Source organism: Epargyreus clarus, unplaced genomic scaffold (genome assembly GCF_041222505.1).
Source record: "Epargyreus clarus isolate Ecla_fem2 unplaced genomic scaffold, WU_Ecla_fem_2.2 ptg000026l, whole genome shotgun sequence".
Taxonomy (NCBI): Eukaryota; Metazoa; Arthropoda; class Insecta; order Lepidoptera; family Hesperiidae; genus Epargyreus; species Epargyreus clarus.
In genome coordinates, this window is record NW_027332233.1 from 6,862,716 (window position 1) to 6,888,983 (window position 26,268).

A 26,268-nucleotide genomic window follows, 5' to 3' on the forward strand; every position below is an offset into this window, starting at 1 on the left:
AAGTAATTACCGTTGTTATTAGGCAGAATAGGTGTTGCGGTGATACCACTGGAGTCGATCCACAAAGGCAGTTTCCTACTACATTCAAAATCTTGTTTCGGTTTAATAACCGACTGACGAGTAAATAAGTTACTGACCGAAATGACCGGTGTCCGCAGCTCTACGAAGAGTTTACCCATTGATCAACCCGAATCCGAATTAATTAATAGTTAATTCAAAAGTTTGGTAAAATGTAATAGCAGTATTTCGTGGGGGTAAAGTTTTATCTTTTGTGTTGTATTGTTGTATTTTTTATTTTTAGTTAGTTATTCTATAGCAGGATTTACTATTAGGCTCTTGAGAAAACCTACATATTAATATAATAAATGGTGCCAGTAATAGATAAATTTTGTAAATATTGAGTAACTAATTTGGAGTTGCGTTTTTCTTACCATATTTTAACGCAAAGCTATGGATAAATAGTTAACAAAATATATGTATAATTTTACTTCTTTTAAAACCTACGTTTGGTCCAATTTCGTCATAAATCAGAAAACAAAATGCTACAAGACTTTGAATGACGTTGAATTTTAATAGTCATTATCCTGACCGTTAACCTCTTTCCTTTGGAAAGTCCAGTTTTTTTAATCCAGAGTTCCAGAATTTTAATAAAATTCAATTTATGACGAGAGATGCAGCTTAATTACAAGTAAATTATATCTATAGAGATATTATTCGCTTTCAGCTTTCTCGCAACCTACATTTCAAGCGCGAAAATCCTGATGCTTAAATGTTTTTCAGTTTACCGGGTGTGAGATATGAGTATATTTGTTAAAAACGTGCAGATAAAAGCGTTTCGGTTGCGAGGTGTGTTCTGGCTGTACGAGGTACATGCGTTCTGAAAAATAGGCGACCCCTGGGCTAGTTGGGGATAAATCAAAAGGGCTGAAGCTTTTCCGCGTCGGCCGGGGCGGCGACCGTAGCTACGGCGGCGTAGCTCGTCCTTAATGAAAAGCGTGGTCCGCGCAGCCCCGCGCCCCCGCGCTCGGAGGCTGCCAGTATCCCGCGGACCGCGCTGCCGACTCCACACGTACGGCACACGCTCTATTTCTCGCCTAAATCTCGGCTACTTCGTTTATCTACGAGTAATTAATAAAACAAGTGTTCGTATCGACGTTTAAAATAATTTCAGCCATTGTTTAATACATGAAATGTGCACCGGAAGTCCTGACCGGAATAGGCGCTGAAATGGAGACAGGAAGCGGGTAGGGTGGGTCGCTTTGTTCGGGACGTACTACGCCCGTTATGGAGGCTGTGCCGCGCAGCATCCCTCGCCATGTTGCTATCTCTACCTCTACGGACGTACACCTACAGCGGGCGGTTGGCCGCGATATTAATTGGGCTCCATTTTATACCTCGTTTTGAACTCAATTCGTACGTTTACGCGCTCTTTGTGAAATAACGCCGGCGTATATAAATTAATTAATTTTAATGAATTTGCACTCGGTACACTTTACCCACATTTTAATAGGTCGTAAAGCGCACAACGATGATTTTTTAAATAGTTTTCAACTTTCAGTGGTAGAATAAATTAAGTCTGTAATATTTTGAAAATAATTTGGGCTGCTGAAATGCAATGTAGAGAAGGATTTTCACTTTTATTTCTGAATCTGATAACATTACAAAAATTTACAGAGAAATTGTCAAATAATACGCGCCATTTTTCTCCGTAAGTACCTTTAACATTAACTTAATACTTAAAAAAACATGTTAAAAATATACGGAATCATTCATTACACATACGAATACAATGACTTACGGAGTCGATATTAAGATGCTATGAGTTAGAAAATTTACACCCGAATAAAAACTACCTACCTACCTACCTACTAAATTAAAATATATCTAAGAAAGTAAATCGTACTATCATAGCTCTTTTTTCAACATCAATAAATTTGAAAATATCTGTTATTTTTAATCTGCAAAAACGATTATGACCACGCTGTGATATAAAGCAGTTTCGTAGTGATTTACTGAATGAAATAGCGAACTTTATATAAACATATTTTATCAAATTACGCTGCACTGCTAAATTTATATTTTACTATCTACTAATTTATATTTGACTCATCGAAACTGCATCGGGTTTAATTACGCATGACTCTAGTTGCGTTGCAACTTCAATTATTACGAGATATGGATCTACTGAAGACAAGTTCTACTAAACATTTTCTTTAGAGGTTATTCTCAATAGTGTATCTATAAGTATATTTTCTTTATAAATAAGGCAGTGGGCAATTTAACACAATGTTAAGGTGAATACGCTGATTTTATCGCCGCCTTCATTTCTGGCGTGTAGCATTGTTTGATGCGTTCAGATTTGATGGGCGTGGTAAGGTTAGCAACTCATATGAGATGAAACAAATATATAAAACCCTTATAATAATATTTCTTCACAAGACCATAATTTTACCCTATTTTTTATGAATCTTAAATACTAGTATGATTACAGCAAGGAAAAAATATAAGCGCATACGTCGAATATTGTACTTAATTTTAAGGTTACATGGTTTTTAATTTCAGGTTTTAAGTCGTCATTATAACATAATGTATTTTATATGAATAGAGTTAAGTTATTAAGCCGAAATCTCTCAATACAGTGAATCTATCAAACAGACATTTGCGAGAAAAATACTTTAAAACACTAAAACTTAAACTTAAAATTCTCATAGTCAGAATGCTACGAGCACAAGATAAATTGAAAGACCGAAGCAAAAATTATATCATTTATACTCGTATATGTATTTGCCTGGTCGTGCATCGAACGCGGAGCCCTTTACATAGCAACTACCATCTAACTAACACATCAGACTAACTCACCAAAATTAATTACCAAACAAAGTCTGGCTATTAGCAACATTGTTAGTAGAATTGTTATGTTCAACTCGTCCGTAGTAGAGTAATATTAGGTAATATTCTGTAATGCGATGTTTACTTTCGGAATGTCACGGAGTTGATTACAATTCATGTTCCAAGTTTTATTTCTTAGCTTATGAGATCATACGCTTTACTTATCTACATAATTATAGTATTCATTACGTATTCTACTATGTATACACCATACTTACCTACATATTCGGAAAAAATGTTTAAAATAATTAATTGTGTTGACACCTACCTACCAACCAAGTCATATTATTTCTATCTTATTATGTACTCTTTTTGCCAGCGGCATAAAGGAAGCAATTATTGTTTGCGTTCTAAAATTGATCTCGATGTTATAAAGTTCCGAAAAGTCCAACATGGATTCCACATTCTTATAATGGGTACCTAATTTGAACTTGGAAAAAGATATTGATTATCTTTAGTGGGCTAAATCGCTATAACATCATTCGCTTCATCCATACTAGAAAAAAATATGTATAAAATATAGCAAACTTTAAAAGGAAAATTGTTGACCTAAAACGCGATGCCGCTGTACGATCCAGTTGGGAGTTAAAAATTTACGGCTCGAAACTTTTGCCGGTTTTAATTCGAGAAATGTTAAGCTTGTTTATGGGTATGTTTGTGACTAGGTATGACGAATTCCCAAAAGAATTGGTAGTTTTCTCATTTTAGGTACTTTTGTGGCACATCAACGAAAACTTGTCGTCCTGGACGTATTTAAATTTTTACGTGAAATTAAAATTTTACTTGTAATTTAATTATATTAAAAAATATTATTTTTACATATTTTTAGATGATAGGTAAATCCCTTTGTAGATTGTAGAGGCACCATCGCCATATCTATTTCGGCTTCATAACAATAATAAGGGAAAGAAAGCATTCCAAGTTAGACCTCAGAGATGGCATGGTATCTGTGTCTACTTCGGTCGGACTTCGATACCACCTGGCGTCGATTACACATGTCCATTAGCAGCACCAACCACGTGTGATTGGTTGGACTGCATATTCCTCTACTTTAAAGTATGAACAAATACGTAAATACATTGAACAAGTGCACTTAATACTCCCTAATATTGAACATTAGAATTTGAGTCACGTGTTACTTTCACATCGCACATGCATGTCGGCTGCACTTGGCAATAATTAGTAGGAGAGCGTTTCATTGTAGAGATGTCTTACCGACATCTGTATTCTCGCTTACCCCTTGTATGTACCGGTTTTGTGAGTAAATGTAAATGTTCTGTCTTATTGGTATCATTTCTCTATTTTAACATCGTCATAAACATCATTCGGGTGATATCTACAACGTTTATATTAGTTATTACATTCAGTATTAACAAATACTAAATTTAATGTTAGTATGATATTTACCTACGTGCTTCATTGAAAAACTTATCAAATTTCTATTTATCCAAGAAATTGTACTATTGAATACATTCGTTGAATACTGCAATTTCTTAGAAATAGCTCAAATTCAAGAATCGCAATGTAGATACCCAACGCACACATGTAATAGTTACTCAAGATACGCGTCATAATTATTTCTATGTTATTACATCGGTATTTATATAATTAAACGCAATTAGAACACTGCAAACTAAATAATAGATAGCAAGTGTTATCTGTTAACAAGAATATAATTTTACGAGTTTCGTTTCGTTTAATTGTAATTTTAAATTTTTAACTTTATCCACATTTTCCAATTAAATATGTCTTGTGAGACGCCATAATGTTCCATGTTTTTAGAGAACTGAAAGATTTTTTCAGCATTCTGCGAAGTAATGCTGGTATAAGTTTGAAGTCATTAAATTCTAGCGAACCTCTTTGTGGGTCAACGACTCCCCTTTTATCATCTTTTTAATTCTAAATTCCTCAGGTACGAGGTATGCGTACAATCTGAATCAAAAATATATAAATACTTAAGTAATTTATGTACAAAAAGCTAAAGTCTAAATCCAGTTTAGTTAGAGCAAAACAACGCTACAACTCTTTAATTTTGGTTGTGAGTGTAGGAGGCATCTTTTATTTTGGTTCTTAATATTGTCAGCAGTGTCACTGGAGTTGAGCCAGAAAGTCACATCTTCAGTAGCTCTTAAAAACTCGTAGTCATTCCAAGCATATTAACAAAGTTTACTACTGTTTCAGTACAGTCGGTTATTGTGGACGCCAGGTGTTATTGGCTGTACAAATCGATTATCTTTGTTCGTTCACACCATTGCATACATGACTACACGTCCAGTCCGCTGTCTGCTGTCAGAGCGCAAGCATTTCCTGTTACGAACCAAATATTTGTAGTTTACTTTACTCACATACCTATTTCTGTTATGCATTGTCTGTTTCAAGTTGAAATAATAGCTTGAATGCAGATTAATAATGCTCTCTTAAAACACCTACTTCACTTTTCGATTACAGTGAACCAATATAATATTTTTTGGAAAGTTGTCTAGCGGATCTATCGCTAAGGATCTGACTTAAAGGATCTCAGGTTCGATTGTAGTCATCAAAATGACGAATTTAATGTTCTGGGCTCGGTTTTGGTATTTGTGTACTCATCTTTGAGTATGTACATCTAGGATACAAAGAATTTTAGTTTTAGTTATCAGGCTATCTTTAAAAAGTGACGTTCTTTATTATTAATGTAATTGAATAATATTATTAAAATTATATTACTCGACGTTAATCTACGATGCTTAGACGTACTAAATATTATGAATCGTTGAAAATATTCCACTTGCATACAAAGTTCATCCTCAATGCAAATTACTCCGATTTGATGTATCACTATTAGCAGTAATCAAAAGCAATTTAATTATTGAGAGTTTTAATTTTTCAAATAAATATTTAATTACCTTCGTAGACCGCTACGGTTTCCGTAGTTCGTAGAAGCTAAAAATGGTTGTTACAAGGCCATTATGAATAGGCCGGTTTCATTTCAGCGTTTTCATTCTTTATTATGGTGTATTGTTGGTTTCATATCCTTTGTGCGAAAGTGGGCTACCGTAAATTAACTTCAGGCAAAAGTTGGTTCGACGTGGAGGTAAGAGAATTTTAATTTATGAAATTTTCAATTATAGATGTTAACGAGATTGTTTTGTTCTAATAAAAGTTTACTAATCAGTTGTAGTGATAAGTAAAAGTGATGTTAAAATCGCTCTAAGTACCTCTTTCAATCTTCATCTTACTTATATTGTAAAGGAGGACGATGGATGGATGTTTGTTACTCTTTCATGCCAAAACTACTAATCGGATTTGAATGAAGTTTGGTACAAAGATAGTTTACAATTTCGATTAACACATAAGATAATGTTTTATGTGGTAAACGAGAGCCACGTGGGTAAAGCCACGGGCAAAAAATAGTCGTCACACACATCGTTACACACATCGAAAAAATATGCAATTAAGTATTATAATACGTTTACTAAATATGGCTTTACCGACAAAGTATTCAATTATATTGTAATTACCATTAACATAAGTGTGCGTAAGTCATTTTTTATATTTTATAGAATGTTACAAGAATCGATGTATATAGTTACCAGTAACCAGAGTTACATTTTACTTAATTCAAATCTAAATCCTTAATTTCAATGTAATGTTATAGTATAAAGTCAGTTTACACATAAATTATTAAAAATAACTAAGCAGTTAAAGGTGTACTACAATAAAACGATAATAAAGCTTAAATAAATTACTACAGACGGGCTTAAAAAATTAAAGTCCTTACCTGTTTTAAACTAGGCCATCTTTCATTATGAAACAAACGCTCTCAAAACGAATATAATTGGAGTAACGAGATATTTTCACGCGATTATTTAATAAGGTCTGAGTGGGTCAAAGCTGCACGTTTTGTTTGAAATATGATTATTAAATTACTAGCCTTCTGTTCCAGCTTCGTTAGAGTTAATGATAGAGAATAAAACACAATTTAATTCATTTCATTTAGTGCTACAAAAATCAAAAGTTACAAAAGTTTTAATTGCATAAAGTGGGCATTCAAAGAGACAAATATGAGTAAATACGAAATTACATTTTACTTACAAGAAAAAGAGAGACATTTGCGCCTTTTTTGCTGACCTTTGTCACGGTGCCTATGGAAAACAGTGGTAGAAATTCATTCTACATCTTACAAGTTCGTAAGTAAAAGAATCATACAAACTAACCCACGGAGGACGATCACAAGTCCAGTAGATGCGAATGAATCATCATTCTGCCTGAAATGCTAAAAATGTAAATATTATACGTTCTTAGCGCATGCCGCATTTTTTAAAATTTAGTATGTATTTCGTTACCTAATATTCCTAATAATACTCTGAAACACTTGCTTATACAAATAAACAAACAAAGGTAAGCGGAACGATCATAAAACGACCACACGGAGTGTTCGTAGACTTTTATAAATATTTACGCTGGATTCATTTCAAGTTCTTCCTGCGAAAGTTCTTCAATCTGCTGTGTCTTGGAATTATAAACTCTAACCCTTTTGTTATAAAGGATATTGTCGTGTATCGATAGGTCTGTCTGGATGATGGCTACAGAAATAGATTGCGTATTAGTTAGTTCCAGACTAGGATGCGGGTTTGTTTTGGTCCTTCTTTTCCGGGAGCCGTTTCTGGCGAGTCTAAAAGCAAATTAAATGTTATGTATATTTTACGACGTTGCTCTACAAAATTTCATTAGTAAATATAGGTAGCACAAAATTATACACTTTAATAGATCGTATCTCATATATAATATGCATTATTGGTTATGATGGTAAGCGCGTGTTCAAGTCAATCCTTGTGTAGTTCACATTGTTCACTATACACACTTCACTAGGCGAAGTTGCAGATTTGTATACGTGAATTGTTACTTTATTAGTTATATGCTTGTGAACCTACAATGCCACCATAAACATTAATATGAAATTATTAGCTGTTTACGAATTCTTTTTTTTTTTTTTATAATAATATAAGAGTAGCAGACGAGCATGCAGTCCACCTGATGGTAAGTGGCTACTGCCGCCCATGGACATCTGTAATCAACCCCAGATAGGATTAGATATTCCTACCTGAGGCCACAGATGCGCCGCTACCCCTGAGGACTAAGCTGGAATGCCTCGGAAAAGTCTGTCTCCCTTACCACACCCTTCAAACCGGAACACAGCAGCGCCTAACACTGCTGTTATTAGGTAGAAATAGGTGTGGCGGTGGTGCCGCCGGAGTCGAACCACAAAGAGTTCTACCACCTTTCGTTGTAAGTTTCTAGCTCTAAAGATTTTTCTTCTTATTTCTAAGATTTCCAACTACGCAAACTTAGTTGACAACTTGCTAAATCTGTTTTTGTTCACAGCAATTTGGAAGCTTATAAACTTGAGTTAAACTTCATGTGTGCAAATAATCTTTTAGAGCTAAAAAGTAAAGGAAAGCCAATGAACATTTCAACGATTTCGTTCATTGAAGGGCGTAGAATTGGGCATATGAACGCAAAATGCGACGTTTTCGGGAGTCATTTTGCCATAAAATAACCATAAGATTAAACCAAACGCGGCAAGGATGGGCACGTCAATAAGAGGGATCATTTCAAGCCATTAACCATGGGTTGTCGCTGTAAAACATGGTTTTGTGCGTTGAAATAAGATTTATATTAGAGGCTTAATTTTATTCTGGAAGTGAGTCCTTACGGTAGGACGTAATCAAGAGGCCGCTCGAAGTGCTTCAACTCTGACGATCTCTTCCCCGCCGTGCAAAGGACAGTAATGCCTTAATTTGTTTGTCTTTTGTTCTTACGGCCACTTTGTTTCCATTAGTGCTCTATTTTCTTAGTAGTTTTTGCTTTATTGGGGCGATACCACCACCACTTAAATGTACCTTAAAGTACAACGGTTTTAACAGACAGAAATATTGAGAAAAAGTAATTTCTTTTTTCTTAAAGATTTTCTTAAAGAGTGATAAATGTTTGCTACAAAAGTAATAGTTATTTCTTTCAGTACAAGTAAGAAAGCGGTCTTGCAGTATAAGCTTTATATAAAAATTCTTTATGTAGAACAAAAAATCTCATAAATTAACTTGTCTGTGGTAAAATTTCTTGCCAGCCTGCTATTTTATTAAAAAACAAAGTAATTAAATTAAATACAATAACCGATATACTTATGTAGGTTATCCCATTGTGTACAGTAATATAATTCGGTGACCAAAAAATAATTTTATTATTACGTCAGCGCTAATGACTTTAATATCATTTTTCTATTAATTATGTGACAACAATGTCAAATTTCATGCCCTTCGAGAGAGCCCTGCGTCACGCTGTCACGGGAGTGTCACGTCATTGTGTCATTTCTTTTCATTTCCATAATGAGCGTCACGTCAAAAACACTTCCGTGGGGATTCATTAAAAACCAATATTACCTTTTATTAAAATTTGGCAGCGAAAACTGGGTACGGCAATATAAATAAGGTGTAATAGTTTGTTTGGTCCCATAAGAAATAAAATTTTAAACATTAAAAATATAAGTCATTTATTATGGGCATCGAATTACCGCATCCACATACACGAATACTAAATTCGTTTACGCTAATTATTAAAATGATAGACTGCTTTTTCCAATGTTTTACCTACTAAAGATATCAAATTTTGATCTTTGGTAGTAAAAAATGCACGGATTGATTTTTAATAACAGATTTTAAAGTCTATTAAACTGAATTGAGCTATCATTAGTTTCTTTCTTCTTTAAAAGTAAAAACTGTCGTTAATTATAACTTTTCATTGGTTAGCCGTTAGATAAAACCTACGTAAGTATCAAATTACAACATTTTTATCTTCGTAATTGCTGTCTAACCCTATCTAAAAGTTATCCTATAGCAAAGTATGGCGATTCTCGTTTCAAATATCCTCTTGTTTAATAATGATATTCTATCATGGTTTGAACATCGGTTTATGTTCTGGGAACTAACATTTCAGTTCTAATTGAAGCCATTATCAAAGTATGCGTATATCGTTATGTTGCATAATCTTACAGAGTTGACCACGCGGTCTTTAATTGTCAATGTAAGTATCGCATGTAGTGCGATCCGAGATAGACGGAATCCGGGAATTCTATTTCATTTTTATTTGAAAAACAGACAAACATTTTAAGCTTAAAACTTTAAATGATATATTTAAGGAAAATATTTTCAATAATTTTGTAAATCTGTAATTAATTAAGTAATAAGAAAAATATTTTTTATTAACTTTGGTCAGCACCCGAAACGAACTCGATCTCGAGACGTAGATATTAAACTGATGGATTTAAATATAATTAAGGGAGATAGATATTCATAACACCCACAATAAACGAGTCCATATATATCCACACAGATGTAAAAAGCGTTCGCATAAAAAAACTCCAAAGGATGTACTTACACATACCATTTTCATCTACGCAGAAAAACATTTCCGTTCACGTCGTACCGCAGCACATTCCACATTATGCAAACCTCACATCCCTAAATCCTGGACACATGTTCCTATCAGTACATAAATCGTGGAGTTACGAGGTGGTCCGGATCCAGCGCGTAGGAGAGCCTTCCCCATTGCATCGGAATGATTTGAGGCCATATCAAATTGTCCGCTTCCTCGCGTTGCTGCCAAGTCATAATTGCCCTTGTATACTCAGCCACAGGATACACAGTCAGTATGAGACTGGCACGGGAATTTGAAACAGTAACAGGCAGGATGATGAATGCGGTAACCCTGATTAGCAACTCGCTGTGTGACTTGGTAGCATTGATCGAATTATGAAACTCCCTATGAGCTCAATTCATCCCGTGTGATACGTACTCGTCTTAAAATATGCTGATATTTTTGGTATTTTTATGATCAAAATATGTGGATGGAACATAATTCTTTTCCTTGTTCCCTATTGTTTTCTTTTGTATGGCATAAGTATCTGAATCATCTTTCGTAATATACACATAATAGGTATATTATCAATTTACGTATTTAAACATAGTATTGGCTGATAAGTGTTAAAAAATTACCCACTTTAATAGTATACAATTGTGGATAAATTCATGAAACAAGATTGTAAAAGCAAATTAAATTACGCTTATTCCTGAACCATTGTAACAAAAATGAAATCTAAAAAGCTCGATTATTTTTATAGCAGACGTATTTGAATGAGAGATAGAGACAAAAGACATACATGGGGTCTGACATACACCCCGAGCTTCCTCTTCATTCATTAGTCTTTACAAACACTCGTATCTTAATACTTTTGTTCCGGCCCTTTCAATACACCGTGTGTACGATACAGATCGTGTAGTCATCATAAAACTAACATAATTGTGTTGTTACTCGTATAATATAATAGTCTGGACTAAAATCGCCGACTACGCATAGTTTATTTTTATTTTAATAAAACGCGTCACCGTGAATTTCAAGTTGAGATTTTGGGATGAGACTGGTGAGTGGTGTACCTCGGCCGCCATTTTTAAATCTTTATTTTCAAAATGGTGGCCGTATTTCAAAAATTTTTTTTTAGTCTCCGTTTTTGTAATTTATCTCGTGATCTAATTCAAATTCAAATTCAAATCTCATTTATTCAAAATAGATTCATATAGAATACTTTTTGAAAGTTATTTGAAAGATATACTTTTTGAAAGTCAACAAACACATATTATAATGATCATGTCAAGTTTGTAATGATCATTATTTAAAGTACATATTTTTAGAATATAACATTTTATTTTCTAATATAGCACATTTTCTAATGTATAATTGGAAAATTAAAAATAAATATTGATGCAAATATGCTATTTCCTTAAGTTCGTCATTTAACATGCTATTAACTTCAATCACTCTTGCTTTTAGCAATTTAAATGTATAGCTCGTTCATTCGTTTGATATCAACTTTTGCTTCATAATGAAGAGGTCAGCATGAGAAATTCGGCTTGAGTGACAATGCGAAAAAATCGCGATTCAGCGCCAGTAGAACAAATTGAATGCCGTCCAGTATTTTCATATTTTGTAACCCTGTATTTAATTCTACCCTTGAAGTATTAGGTACCTAATCATGTCGTATTGTCAAGATTGCCATCCCCGCACACTTAAAAAATCATCCAGTATATTAATTGAAATAGGCTTTTTATGTTTATTTATTAATTGTGAATAAAAACGTATGGTCAAGGACTATGCTGGTTTCATAGCTATTATCTTTGTCCTTTGGCCTTTCTAATTATGAGAGGAGAAATATTCAAGAGCGGGATAGTAATAGTTTGATAATGAGTACCTTTAATTCATTAATTAAAGGTACCTACTCATTATGACTTAGTCTGTCTCCATTTCAGACTAGGCAATGAGGCGGAAACGAGGAACGCGGTTCAAATTAGGATGATTCTACACTGGAAGCCAATGGAATCCTTTGAAACTGATTTCACTATGACATAGCGACCAAGCAATCACTCGCTTAGTTTGAACGTATTTGCTCACTCGTTTCGTTTACCGCTCGAATGAATGTTTGCTCGCTCACTGTTCAGAATAAGTGAAAACACGGCTTTAGCAACATTTTCGCAGACATTAAGCGTCGTAAGTGAAAGCTTTTTACTTCCTTGCAGTAAACATGTTCTGCTTTTCTATATTTACGTAATGTCTCTGGATATTTATGCTAAGGTTACGCATAAACACATTATCTTGATTGCGCTGGCTTGGAATAAAAATGTAAATAAAAATATCACATTTTGTATTTATCTCAATCGATTTTATAATAATGAACTACTAATTATATGATGTGCGAAAATTAGATTTTTCCACACCGTAAACTGATAAGAATTAATTAATTCGTTCATTCGTTCATCATAGTGTTAATTTATTTTTAAGAATGACACAATTTTTTTGATTTTATGTCACATATAAATAGTTAAAATATAAACCGGTTAGTGTATCCATGACTAATTAGTTATTAGTAATAAGCATATTATTATTATGAAAAGATGACATAGATATGATCAGATTTCTTAAACAGATGTTCAGATGAGGTCACTGGGAGCGTTGCTCCGAGAACTTACGTATTTCTACTAAATGCCATGTAACAAGTAACAGTTTTGTTATGACCAATATGATAGTAACTACTAAACACTGAACTTTAAGTTCAAGACATAATTCAATTAATACATATAGCAAAAGGATTTGCGCAAATAGTGCAGTTTAAAATGTTTCGTTGCATTTCATTAAAAATGCCCATTCTTTCCAAAGTCAATTTTGAAATCGATTCGAATCGATCGAACTTTAAAAATCGATGAAAAAATATCGAGAATTATAAAGATTGATTCTTAAAACTGAATTTATGATTTTATGAAAAAATATTAACGTGATAAAGAAGCAGCAATTTGATATTTTCTATGTTGGTTTCCAAGATGTTGGTTATAAAGCAAACGTACATGATGAAGTACATATTTAAAGGCATTCGAACTTGGTCTTCAGAATCGTGGTCGACCCAGGGACGCCCAGGGTATTAATCATACGAGATGATGGCAGGGAGGTTTCATTTCATTTCAGGCAGAATACATCCTAATTTTCTATCTTATATATAAAATTCTCGTGTCACAATGTTAGTTACCGTATTCCTCCTAAACGGCTTTACCGATTTTCACCAAATTTTATATGCATATTCAGTAGGTCTGAGATTCGGCTACTATCTATTTTTCATACCCCTAAGTGATAAAGGTTGTTCACCCTTAACATTTTATATTTATATGGCAACACAACGTCTGCCGTGTCAGTGTTATGTTATGTTATAACATAAATTAACACCATATTCAGCCAACACAAAATCCAGCATTTCAAACACAAAATCAATTACCTTATATAATTCAATGTTCACGGGCCTTGCTCTACAAATCTGTAATATTTGTAGCTCCCGCCGTTACCCATTTACGAGTAATTCGCTGACATTTACAGAGGAGGTCACCTGTTATTTAATTAAAAGGCCTCATAATATGAGAATAACCAGGACTTAGAAAGGTCGGGCCGATATGAAGGGAACGTTATATACCTCTGCCTTACCGTTGAATGTTTTATGGCCCTATTAAAATGTGGGAAATATACGGAATTGCATATTGTTGAGAAATTATAATTTGGCAGAAAATTAATGATACCTTTCTTACCAATAATTTAACGACTGATTTTTGGTAATGTCTATGTTTACTGATATTTTTGTGTGACCAGTGGACCACTGATTGTGATCACAATATTAAGGATGTATATCTGTGGATTTCACTAAATAAAATGTATTATTTAAAATATTTTATTATTAAAGTTTTCATACTACAAAACGATAATATTCAAAATCAAAGTTCAATCTCAGCCTTTTTATTGTATATAAAAATGTGTCTATGAATGGGACAATAATATTTGAACGCGTGTGGATAATAATCATCTGGAAATCTTAGTTTCCGGGGCTCACCATCCTGAATCATGTCGCCCACATGTGGCGGTGATTCGACTTTACGAAAATAGGACACCACGAAATTTAAACGACATTTTTATGTAGACATTATTTTTTTAAAAATGAGACACATCAAGAGGTATTGAAAATTATTAAAAAAATGTAAGAGCCTAAAAATCTTCACCAATATCTTAACATATGCCTTTTTCTTTCATAATGCTATGTTGGTATTACATACTTGCGATACAAATAGTTTAAAAAATGTCAAAAGTTGTCATTCGTATTCCTTACCTTTATGTATTTAAAAAACTTTTTGTACCTATGAGTACAGATCAATTTTGGAGTACGTTAAAATGATTGTGGGGGGATTTGAGAAATAAAAACTGTTACACGTTTATAGCATAATATAATTTGCGTATATGTAAACAGTAACCAATAAAGAAATAGGCAGAATTTTAACATTTCTGTAATACGAAGAATAGATAGCACGAAGCGCTCCGCAATCGATGCAGGACTTGACTCTTGTTCCTGTCCCAGTTTCCCGACGCTTCGCTCTCGCATCTTTGTTCTCGCCTCCAGCATTCGGAGTTATTCTTTCCTAGCCTTAATACTTGTTTTTTCCCTTTTACTACTCGCAATACGAGTAAGATTAGTTTCGGCGATTACTTCTTGTTGAATATACACATTTCTTCCATCTCTCTACCTTATTTTTTGCTTTTTAAATTACAACTTTTATTACTTCATCTCTTGGCGTTGTGTTTTTCTTTTTTGTGCACTCAGATTAAACAAGTAATTATTTGGTATACGTAAATTACTACTAGTTCCCTAAAAAAACTTTATTGTTTTTTACTGCTTGTTACTCTGTCCCTTATCTATAAACATATGTCAGTAGAGTTATTTGACATAATTTTACTTCTTTACTGAACTATTAGACAATATTCCAAAATGCAATTATTCGTTCATAGTCGTTTCTAGGTTTCACAATCTTTTCAAATTCGTAACACATTTCGTTGCAAAAACGAGTAATTAAGCTAGCTGTATTTTTGCTACAGCTGCATTCATCTAAATCGTTTCAGTAATGTAACTAACATCTCTAACACGAAGCGTTTCTACAATCGACACGGGCTTAACTTTTGTCCTCATTCCGACGATGTTCCTGCTTTGTTCCCGTATGCTCTCTGTAATTGTACAGCAGCCTAAACATTAAGAATTTTCCAGGTTTTATTTTCAAATTCTTTTGTGTTACCCATTAAAGGTGGTAGAATTCTTTGTTCAAGGCTCTGGTACGATTAAAATTATGCCTATTTTAATTGCATAGCGCCCCCGTGTCATATAAATGTCTTGTACTTATATATACGAAGCAAGATAATAATTGTAACGGAGAGTTGTTATCCTTATGCCTTCCAATAACTATTCAATGTAATCAATAACTTAGTTAACACATCCAATGTTATTATAAATAATAAAGGGAGATTCAAATGGATTCAGGGATGCTTCAAAGGGAGAGTTCCTTTGACTCCGTTATTTAAGTCACGTCATGTCTACAAGGAATACGATGGCTAATCGTAGGGTTAATCAGATTGTTTAGTTAGTCTACAAAGACATTGTTTCTCTAAGGCACAAGGTGATCCTTCTTGTTTTTCTGCGTTTAAAGAAAATATAAGCAGAAATAAGAGGTCTAGGTATTGCCACCAGTGTACGATACAAATACCTATATATATATATATATATATATATATATATATATATATATATATATATATATATATATATATATATATATATATATATATATATATATATATATATATATAGAAACGTAATTTTTTTTTTATATATAATATAAGAGTAGCAGACGAGAATGTAGTCCATCTGATGTAAAGTAGCTACTGCCGCCCATGGACATCTGTAATCAACCCCAGATAGGATTAGATATTCCTACCCGAGATCGGCCACAGATGCGCCGCTACCCCTGAGGACTAAGCTGAAACGCCTCAGAAAAGTATGTCTTCCTTACCACACCCTTCAAAACGGAACACAGCAGCGCCTAACACTGCTGTTATTAGGCAGAAATAGGTGTGGCGGTGGTGCCGCCGGAGTCGAACCACAGAGGGTTCTACCACCTTAAATTATTACTTGTTAATGGTTGGAAGGTCCTACCATCTCCTTTGAGGCCTTATAGTTTCTACATAATAAAAGCAACAAATGAAAGAGCATGAAGAATGAAATGAGCATGTTCATACGATATTTGGTCACTGACATCCACGGTCATTGTAACATATTCCAAATAGGTACGTAGTGTCTCTTGAGGTCGATTATAGTATAGGAATAAAGTGTAAGGAAAACGTACAAATTTACCCTTAAAACAATTTGGAATTTGTATAAAACGGGTTCATTTCTAGATGTGTTCCCACTTCGTTTTCACGCGACCGCACTTTACGACGCTTTGCACTCAGCGTTATTCCCATGATGTGAGTGTTTCCATGTTTCAGGCCTCGAAACTTTCTTCCAGCCATTTCTTTCGTTTTACACTCGAACTGGATCAAATTTTGTTCTTGTTTGTGAAAATAGTACTTAAATTGTGGAGGCGTAGAATTTTTCGTGTTTCGACTCTAGCGCCATTTTTATTTTTTGCCTTATAACAGCAGTATTAAGGTCTGCTGTATCCTGATTTGAAAGATTTAATAAGGCTGAAACATTTTTCAATTTATTATCGTATACAGGGTGAATTTTTAAAACGGGCCTTCAGGGCCAAATCCGAAACTATAAGGATTAGCGAAAAATGCTGAAAGGAGTTACGAGGCCGATTTTGATAAAAACTATAAATGCATCATTACTTTTTTAAAATAACTTTTTCCCTAACCGGGAATCGGACGAGTTCATTTTGAAAAAAAATACACCCTCTATATTATTCCACTATCTGATAGTGTTGCTTATAAGGATCAAAATCTGGGAAGTAATGATAAATGACAAACTAAAGGAAAAGTCTCAATTTTAAGAAAATACATATTTTTTCATACTAATTTGGCAGTTAAGTTCCCGCCATTCATCAATTTAAACAATTCGTGTATTAACAATTTTTTTGGCTCAATGTTTCAAATCATTCGAAAGCGGACGTTTTGTTCTCCAAGAATTTATATTTTTATGTCCGACTTAGTTAAGGTTATTTTAAGGACCATTATAGTAGATTTAACTTGCTATGGGCGGAGTTTCGTTTAATACAGACGTAAAGTTGACTATTTGCAAAAATGACTTTTTCGAGTCAAATCTGAGTGATTACTAATCAGAGAGATAAAGAAAATCATATTTAACGTTTAAACGAAGTTGTAAACAACACACAATAAAAATTTACTATTTAATCAGTTATCTATTTCTATTAAAAAATTAATCCTAAAAACGGCGGTAACTTATTTGCCAAACTATTACTTTCTCATACTAAGCCGTAAGTCATGGTCATAACATCGAATAATTAGTTGATTAACCAGCAAATTCTTCAATAGTATACTTATGTATGTTTCTAAAGAATTATACATAAATCATTTGTTATGTATAATCCTTAAGGATTAGTATGTCAATGTATGAAAAAATAAGTATTTTCTTCAAAATTTTCCTTTTCCTTTAATTTGTCACATAATATTACTTCCCAGAATTTGATCATTATAAGCAACACTACCGACCTACCTACCTTTACTCATATACAAACGTAATAGTTGTACTTATTCTTACGTTCTATAGCGAATAATAGGTATTTCTCGATATATTAGTATGACCTAATTAATCAACTTTACTATTCAGAGGTAAGCTAGGTTGGGTCAATATGACGGTGAGGTTCGGTATACATTATTTCTGTCATTGATATATTGTACGTTTGCATACAATGTAAGTAGTACAGATATTCTTAACTAAACTCATCAAAACATTTATTGATTTAAATGATTACTATCTTCCTAGGTTCGTAGTAACTTCTCCAATGACACATGTTACTCTAAGTTTCTGTCATTTAACACGATTGTCCTAGGTACGTATCTGACGAAGCAAGAGGAAATTAAATGAGGGTAGGAAGCAGGGGTAGACGTCTCGTGTGTGGATCGGCACGGTCGGGAATCGTGTAATCAACATACACTGCTAGCATAGTACGTGTGTAGTTAATTACAAAGTGCACTAAAGAAATTCGATGTACCATTAATGTATACAAAATTCATCGAGGTGACGTATCTAACATGGGAGTGAAAAATCAATAAATTATGACGTCTACGACCTAAAACCTGATAAGTTTTCATTCAATTTTTAGTGTGGGATTGGACCGCATGGCGAGATTTAAAAAAATCTTTAGTACTCGTTAACATGATATAAAGAACCTGTACTACTGGAACCACTGGTTTTAAAGTTTCGTAAAACGACTCGCACGCCATCTATTGTGAAACGGGCCTACTAGTTTAAAAAATAGCGGGCGTGCGAATTAGCAGCTAATTAAAACGTTATCGCAGTTGAATACATGGTTTTCGGAACGGACACGAGATAAACTGATTAACATTCCCAATTTTATTTTATGCGTCCTACTTCATATTTCCTTTTCATAATTCATAATCTTCCTTTAATAAACAGCTTTTTAAGGACAAAGCACTCGGAAAACCAAGTCATTATATATTCATTTATATTTTAAAATTCGGCATGCGTCCCAGTGTCCCGACGCAAAGCAAATTAGATTAGGGAAGGTAGAGCGGGACAAGACCACTCGTCGGTGTCCCAAATTGCAAGCATTTCATCCAATTCGTATTTAAGTACATAAAGTGCATTGAAATAACAGTATAATTTTTATTTAACAAACTGAAACGTATATCGGGACGAATGTAAGTATATCTAGTGAAATTACTTGTTATTTACATACATTAATATGTATCTCGTTGAAGGGAAAACAGAGGCAGCTGTAATATAAAAACATGATGTGTTTAAACATATATTTGTTATCACTGTTAGGAAATTTAACAATTAAAGCAGACAAAGAAATTTAAATTTAGGTAAACGTTATTAGGTAATTATTGATTAAGATTAGTTATTTATTAATAACAGTTAATTTGTAATACCTTTATAAAAATACATTTATTTACGCTAATACCGCTGTTTAGCGCTATTATAATATGGCAAAAAAGATATAATTATGTTGAAGCTGCCGCACAGCTGTTTTGTTACATTGATTTTTAATATAAAACATCGACTAAAATAGAACACAGAAGATAAATTAAATTGGAAAAGCAGTTTATCTTTTCACTATAATAGGTTTGGTTTCCACCGTTTTTCATTTGTATATGTCTCGGCGTCGTGGCGTGCTGGAAAGGAAATTAAATGAGGGTAGGTGTCTTCCGCGACATTTTTCTCATTGTGTTTCGGAAACCAAGAACACATAAAGTGATACTCTATTTCAAAATAATTAACAATGCTTGTGTACAACACTAGGGATGGTTTTTTAAATATTTATTTTTATTTCGAAGGCTCGGAAACATCGATAATATCGTTATGTTCACACGATATTATCGATAATTCATGCAATTGGTACCTCAGTACGAGATCCTTTTTTCGCTTACAAATTTTAGAGATTCGTTGCGTCACCCCAGATCGATATTATATTTAATTTTTTAGATATCATATACATAAATATTATAGGATTTGATATTATCGACATTTCGACATGTTGTATCACTGTACAAAACTCACTTCTTACTAATTACAAAGCGTGTAATGGACCCAACGTAGAATATCGTTTAATTTAGTTGCTGAATGAATAAATGAAAGAGATGAGCTCGTGAATAAAAAACCTTGCCTTTTGACCTATATTGAACCCTCTCGTTTTAATCTCGCAATCAAAATGAGTAGCTAGGCTATTTGGCCTATGTAAGAGGTTAAAATCATAACAGATACGAACTGAATACCTAATTCAATTCGGGGCTTTTGATTTACGATATGATTCCATTTATATACTCGTATGAAATTAATATATAATGTAAACTCACAAAACAGTATTTCGATATTAAGACCTACTTATTCTTCTCAATCACGTTTGTATAAAGTTCCTCCTTGATAAGATATTAGAAATTATTATTAAGAGAACTGCATCATTGCATGCCTGTATGCCAATTCAATTTTTTAAATGGCAAGTATTTTAACATTAAAAAAATCGACTGCTTTAAGATATAGCTTTCGTGAATCCCACACTTAAGACGAGTGTAACCATAGTGTATATTGAAAGTTCAACGACACTTCATATTATGTTAAAATCCGTCAAGCCGCTTCGGATGTGTCCAAGACACACAATCGCCAGAAAAACACCTTCCGCAGTCGGACAAAAATTCGGTTTCTGACAAGAAGTGTAAAAGCTATGGTTAAAAGTAATATAAATTATGCTAAGGAAAACCCTACAAGTATTTATCGTTCTAACATAATTTTCCAAAACAACACCATAGGATTACGAAGCAAAAGAATTACGGCCACCGAGCAAAGCAGGTTTATTGTAATGGAATATGGTATTTTGACACATGCCCCATTTAAAGATAGATTTATAAGATTGGGCACAGACGTTTTAACTGTTGACTAAGTGTGAACATTTGCCAAGATCTAAAACATATTCCTCCAAACTACCTACTCCGGCGGTAGAGTTATAGCAGGCATTCTGAAGGTGGTAGAACCCTTTGTGGTTCGACTCTGGCGGCACCACCGCCACACCTATTTCTACCTAATAACAGCAGTGTTAGGCGCTGCTGTGTTCCGGTTTGAATGGTGTGGTATGGGAGACAGACTTTTCCGAGGCGTTCCAGCTTAGTCCTCAGGGGTAGTGGCGCGTCTGTGGCCGACCTCAGGTAGGAATATCTATCTACCTGGGGTTGATTACCGATGTCCATGGGCGGCAGTAGCCACTTACCATCAGGTGGACTGTATGCTCGTCTGCTACTTCTATATTATAAAAAAAGGTATAATTGCAAAATTGCTGATTTAAAAATTTCATGCCAATTCAAATTAATAATCGTTTATTTTGCCCTTTCTGAAAATGACTTTATTATTACTTTCAAAATAAAGCACTGTATTTATTGCTGGACCACACTTGGTGGAAATTGGTCATTTCAGAATGGTAAAAATAGATACTAACTACAATAGACTGAATTTTTATAAAAGTTTGCCAAAAAACGTTTGACAAAAAAAATAGATAGGTTATAGTTACGAAAATGAAATTACCAATTTTTCATTTTCATTCAAATACCAAACATTAAAATGCCAAACTTTCGTTACTTTTCCTCCTTAATCAACTAAAAAAAAATATTTATTTCCACGTCAAAATTCTGTTGTATGTACTGTATACAACAGACACATTTCCAGCAAATTTAGGTAGGCAATTTGTACCGAGTTACCCTAACAGACTCCTTGCTTACGCTTTCATTTGTAACTAAGTGCTGCACAAAATGTAGAGTTCCGAGCGGTCTAATAAAATTTCCTCGCCACTTAATCTTGTTTGCAGAAGCTAGAGCTAACAAAGTTTGGGCACGTATTGTATCTTTTCTTTTGGGAATTTTCGGATACAACTTAGGGTTTGTGGTTATTCTTTTATGTAGTGGAAGAAGCAAATGGGTATGGGTATGTTATGTTGTTTTTGTCATTCGAAGGTAATTGTAAATAGTTTCAAAGATAACAAGTCGTAATTGAAGTCAACTATGGCAAGGTTATGAAAAAAATATAAATCTTATTGTTAGTAAGTTTTGTCTTCAAGAATCTTCAAAACCAGCCAGTGTAATAATTTGCAAAATATACAAAAAAGGAAAACAAAGAATTCTACGTGTTTTGTGTCAAATGGGTGACCACTTAATATTTATAATAATATCAATATCGAAGTACAAAAATACATTTACCACTATAAACATACTTAATTTTTATTCCGGCTACGATTATAACAATTTTAACTACCTATCTATACCAATATATAATATTTCAGCCCTAATAATGCGATCTGTGTATGACAGTATAACAAGCATGCGAGCCCATGTGAGTTGCTAACATGTCATTATCATTAACGAACTAATTGTACTGAATAGATATTATATACTGTTTTATTGAAGTACCAAATGAACATACAGTCAACCTGATAGTAAGTGGATATTGCTGCCCATAGACACCTGTAGCCAACTTCATATTGTTTTACCCGAAGTCAGTCGCCAATGTTGCTACTCTTGAGGACTAAGTTGGTTGCCTCAAGTGTAAGTTAGCGGGCATCCACAACCTTCGAAAGGCTAGAACTCCTTCTTTACTTACATAATTAATAGATCCACTTTTTTAGAGTATTCAAGAAGTATACTCTGTGATTACTTTCCAACTTTTATTGATCTGCGCATGAAGAAAGACCCGATATGACCGATATGAACTATGATTAGTTACGATGTACATGTACACATCGTTATCATTACCACAAATTTTGAAAATCCATGATATCCTCTAACAAAATAATAAAATACTATATGAAAAACATATTTTCAAATGAAATATTGTTCAGTTCAAACCATAAATTTGAAAGACTTATCGTGCCAAAAATAAGGCCACAAAAATTGTGCCATCAATAGTACAGTTACACTGTAGTCCCAGGGGAGCTTGGGTGGTCATGGGTAATTTGTTTTTGCTTCGGGAATAGTGCAGAATTCGAAATGTGGTTTAGACCTCTGGGAGAATTGGAACGAACTGAGCCTTATTGCTTGTATTATGCTCTTCCCAGATTTACAATTTTACATTATACTGTAGACATTAAATTTATTTACAAAATATTCAATGTAGATGAGGATGATTCGATTAGTTCGATGATCCATCAATTATGAATGTGGTAAAACTGGGTAGTGGTAGAAATTCTATCGGTGAAATACCACCGCTATATCTATATCTAAAGAAGTAGTATGTATAACCTAATTAGTTCTGTGTTTCAATGGAAAAATGTGGATGCCGGTTGACTTACACAATACACATGACATGAGGCGACTAACTTTACCCTCAGGGGTGGCAACTCACCTGTGAACAGCTTTAGGTAGAACTTGATCTATATAGAGTTGCTTACAGGTGATCATGAGCAGCATTGACCACTTACCATTAGGAGGATTGCAAGCTCCTTTTTATGTAAATGTTATTCTCACTTGTAGAAATTATAGCTATATGACTACTATGATTCTGAAAAAAGAGCATATTTCAAATAAACTTAGGCTATTGTTGTTGACTAGGTATCTCACGATTTGGTTGGTTATCTCTGTTTATAATGTAATACTTTCTAACTTTATCTACATGCCTACTTAACTTAATTAAATACGTACTTTTTCTCACATATAGTTAATTAAAAAGTTTTTCTATAAAAAAATATAGGAGCTGAAATATTGATGCTTTGATTAGTAAACAGTATAGGTATATAGGTGCCACTACTATTTGAGTTTTGATTTTCTTTTCATATAAATAAAATAACTTAGATATAAAATAAAATGTATCCGCACTCCCTTTGCCACTGGTATTCGTTTAATAAAATGGAATAAATTATCTCTCGTTTGTGTCCTTCCTCGAATTAATATCCTATCTAAGTTCAATAATAGCTACCGATTCCACCACCACCATTCGACCGTTGGCTGTTGTTGTTGGCCATCTTCACCGTCGCCGTCAATGATCATTGCCACTTGTTGCCAGTGACCGAGGGTCGTTGACATGGACTATCACTAAAGTATTAGTGCATTTTCGCTTGTATGTTAACTCCGTCAGGGGGTAAAGTTTGAGTATCTTATCTATACTAATATTTTAAAAGGGAAACTTTGTTTGTTTGTTTGGTTGTAATGAATATGCTTAAAAACTACTGGACCGATTTTAACAATTCTTTCACCATTCGAAAGCTACATTATCCACGAGTAACATAGGCTATATTTTATATGAAATATATTTGATAAATAGATTTTGAGGCGGTACAAAGTTTGCCGGGTCAGCTAGTGTTATATAAAATTTACTGTTTACCGTAAACGTAAAGTTTTCGATCTCATACACTTTTCGGATTTGCAAACAACATTCATTACTACTTCAGTAAGTTCACGTTTATTCAAAGTTGGTTTTAAAACGCGACTCCACGACTCCCAGTTCCCACGTGGCTAGGGAAAGTCTACCGTCTAGATTTCTACAATTTTATAATAGCCCCGTCTGAATCACGAAGTGCCAAGTTTTACTTGCAAATAGCTGTTTAAGTAACTGATCATGTGCAATTAAAATACTATGAGAATGCTATAATATTGCGTTCAAATCTCAACATACAAAGTTCTGCGCATCGTGCAGAGTGAAAAGTAATGTATTGGAATTTGGAAGATCGACTTTAGGGCAATGTTTCTCAAAGTGGTCGATAAAACACCCCGGTGGGCGCTAGAGACCTTAATAAGGTGGTTGTCCAAATGTGAGTGTTGTCTAAGCAGAATTGGCAGAAATAGGACTTTTTTCGTCGACTTGTTTCAGTGATTTTTATTATAGTATTTTTTACCAACCTTTGCTAACATGCGTGTTTGTGTGCTTCAAATGTTATATATCTACTTTAAGCCGTCAGTGCCAATTGCGATGTAAACTTAATTTAAAATTATTTTGCTCATAGATCATAAACTACATTTTCTTTAAGTCTATCATTTATTGTTAAATTATTAATACTTATAATACATAAAACATATTTTTTCAGCGACTAAAAAACGACCAAATAACAAGTTGTACTTATCACGATATCACAATTTAAACAAAAGTAGAGTCGTTTGTGAAATACGATAGTAACCCTCTACTACTAAAACTTTCGTTGTGATTAAAGGATAGATTATGATTTGATGAGTAACGTGTGAAATGCTTTCGATTATAGGGGGCTCGTGACAGACCCTTCGGTCGTCACGACATACGCTAAATTATCCGAAGGGTGTGGTAGGGCGTAGGACATTGTCCTTCCGTGGACTCACACGTATGTGTGTTTGTACATCCAAAAAGTAAATGATCTGTTAACATTGTTTTAATGTTGAATAAAAAATAATAGAAATGTGTTTGTAAGAATGCGCATAAGAATGCGCAATAAGAATTATTTATCGCTTTCTTAAAAACAGACGAAATAAATCCTGAGGGAACTTACACGTCTGCGTTTTCAAAAATAGTTCTCCAGGATGTGTGACGTCTACCATTGCATTTTTGCCCAGCATATCTCACTGAGAGGAGGTTGACGACGACTCTACCCAATACCTGCCTCCATTTTAAAAATATTGTGATTAATTGATTACTCCCCTATTGTACAACCTAAATTAAATCTCCATTGATAATGAGTAAATATCCGCCTATTCCGGTCAAATTCTACCAAAATGAAAACATCATCTTCCTATCTGAGATGATGACTTTACAACTTGTAACAACAAATAACAATCGCTTTCAGGTTCGAAGTTACGAATTTAAGCTCGAAAGTTTATATAACAAAACTCTTTACCAAGCACCTCCATCTAATACGAACTATAATTGAACTGTAACAGTACCGTAAGTGGTACCGATAGCCCTCCGGTGGTCCGGAGGTGGTTAACGTTCTTCAAAGAAGCCAAAGTGTCTCCCATAAAGTTATCGGCCATGGACAGCAACTCAGTGTCTCCGATGCCGGAGCTGGCGCCGATCGCGGAGTTCGACAAGTCACCGCCCTCCCCGCCCAACGAGGAGGTGCCCATGGACGACCTGCCGCCACCGCCCGCTACCATCTCCCAGGCCGAGGGGAAGAAGATGAAAGTGTAAGTATTCCTTTATATTTGAAAGCTATTTCATTTCATTGTGATAACATTTCGAAAATTGATGAGTTCTAGACTTTTAGTGTACAAGTACAAGTAATGTGGCCGATACTTTTTACAATCACGAAAACGCATTTGATAGAAGAACGTAAAATCTTTAATTTTTGTAATATT

General features: G+C 34.0%; 1 protein-coding gene across 2 annotated transcripts in view; it reads left to right on the forward strand.

Annotated features, from left to right (window-relative positions):
* The first annotated feature begins 1,010 nt into the window (after window positions 1-1,010).
* nemy (cytochrome b561 family member no extended memory) overlaps window positions 1,011-26,268 on the forward strand; it is a 96,299-nt gene continuing 71,041 nt past the window's right edge. For both annotated transcript variants that reach the window (XM_073087839.1, XM_073087837.1), the window contains exons 1-2: window positions 1,011-1,142; window positions 25,758-26,097. In XM_073087839.1, the coding sequence (XP_072943940.1) occupies window positions 25,943-26,097 (155 nt within the window). In that variant the 5' untranslated portion in view covers window positions 1,011-1,142; window positions 25,758-25,942. The remainder of the gene's footprint in view (window positions 1,143-25,757; window positions 26,098-26,268) is intronic.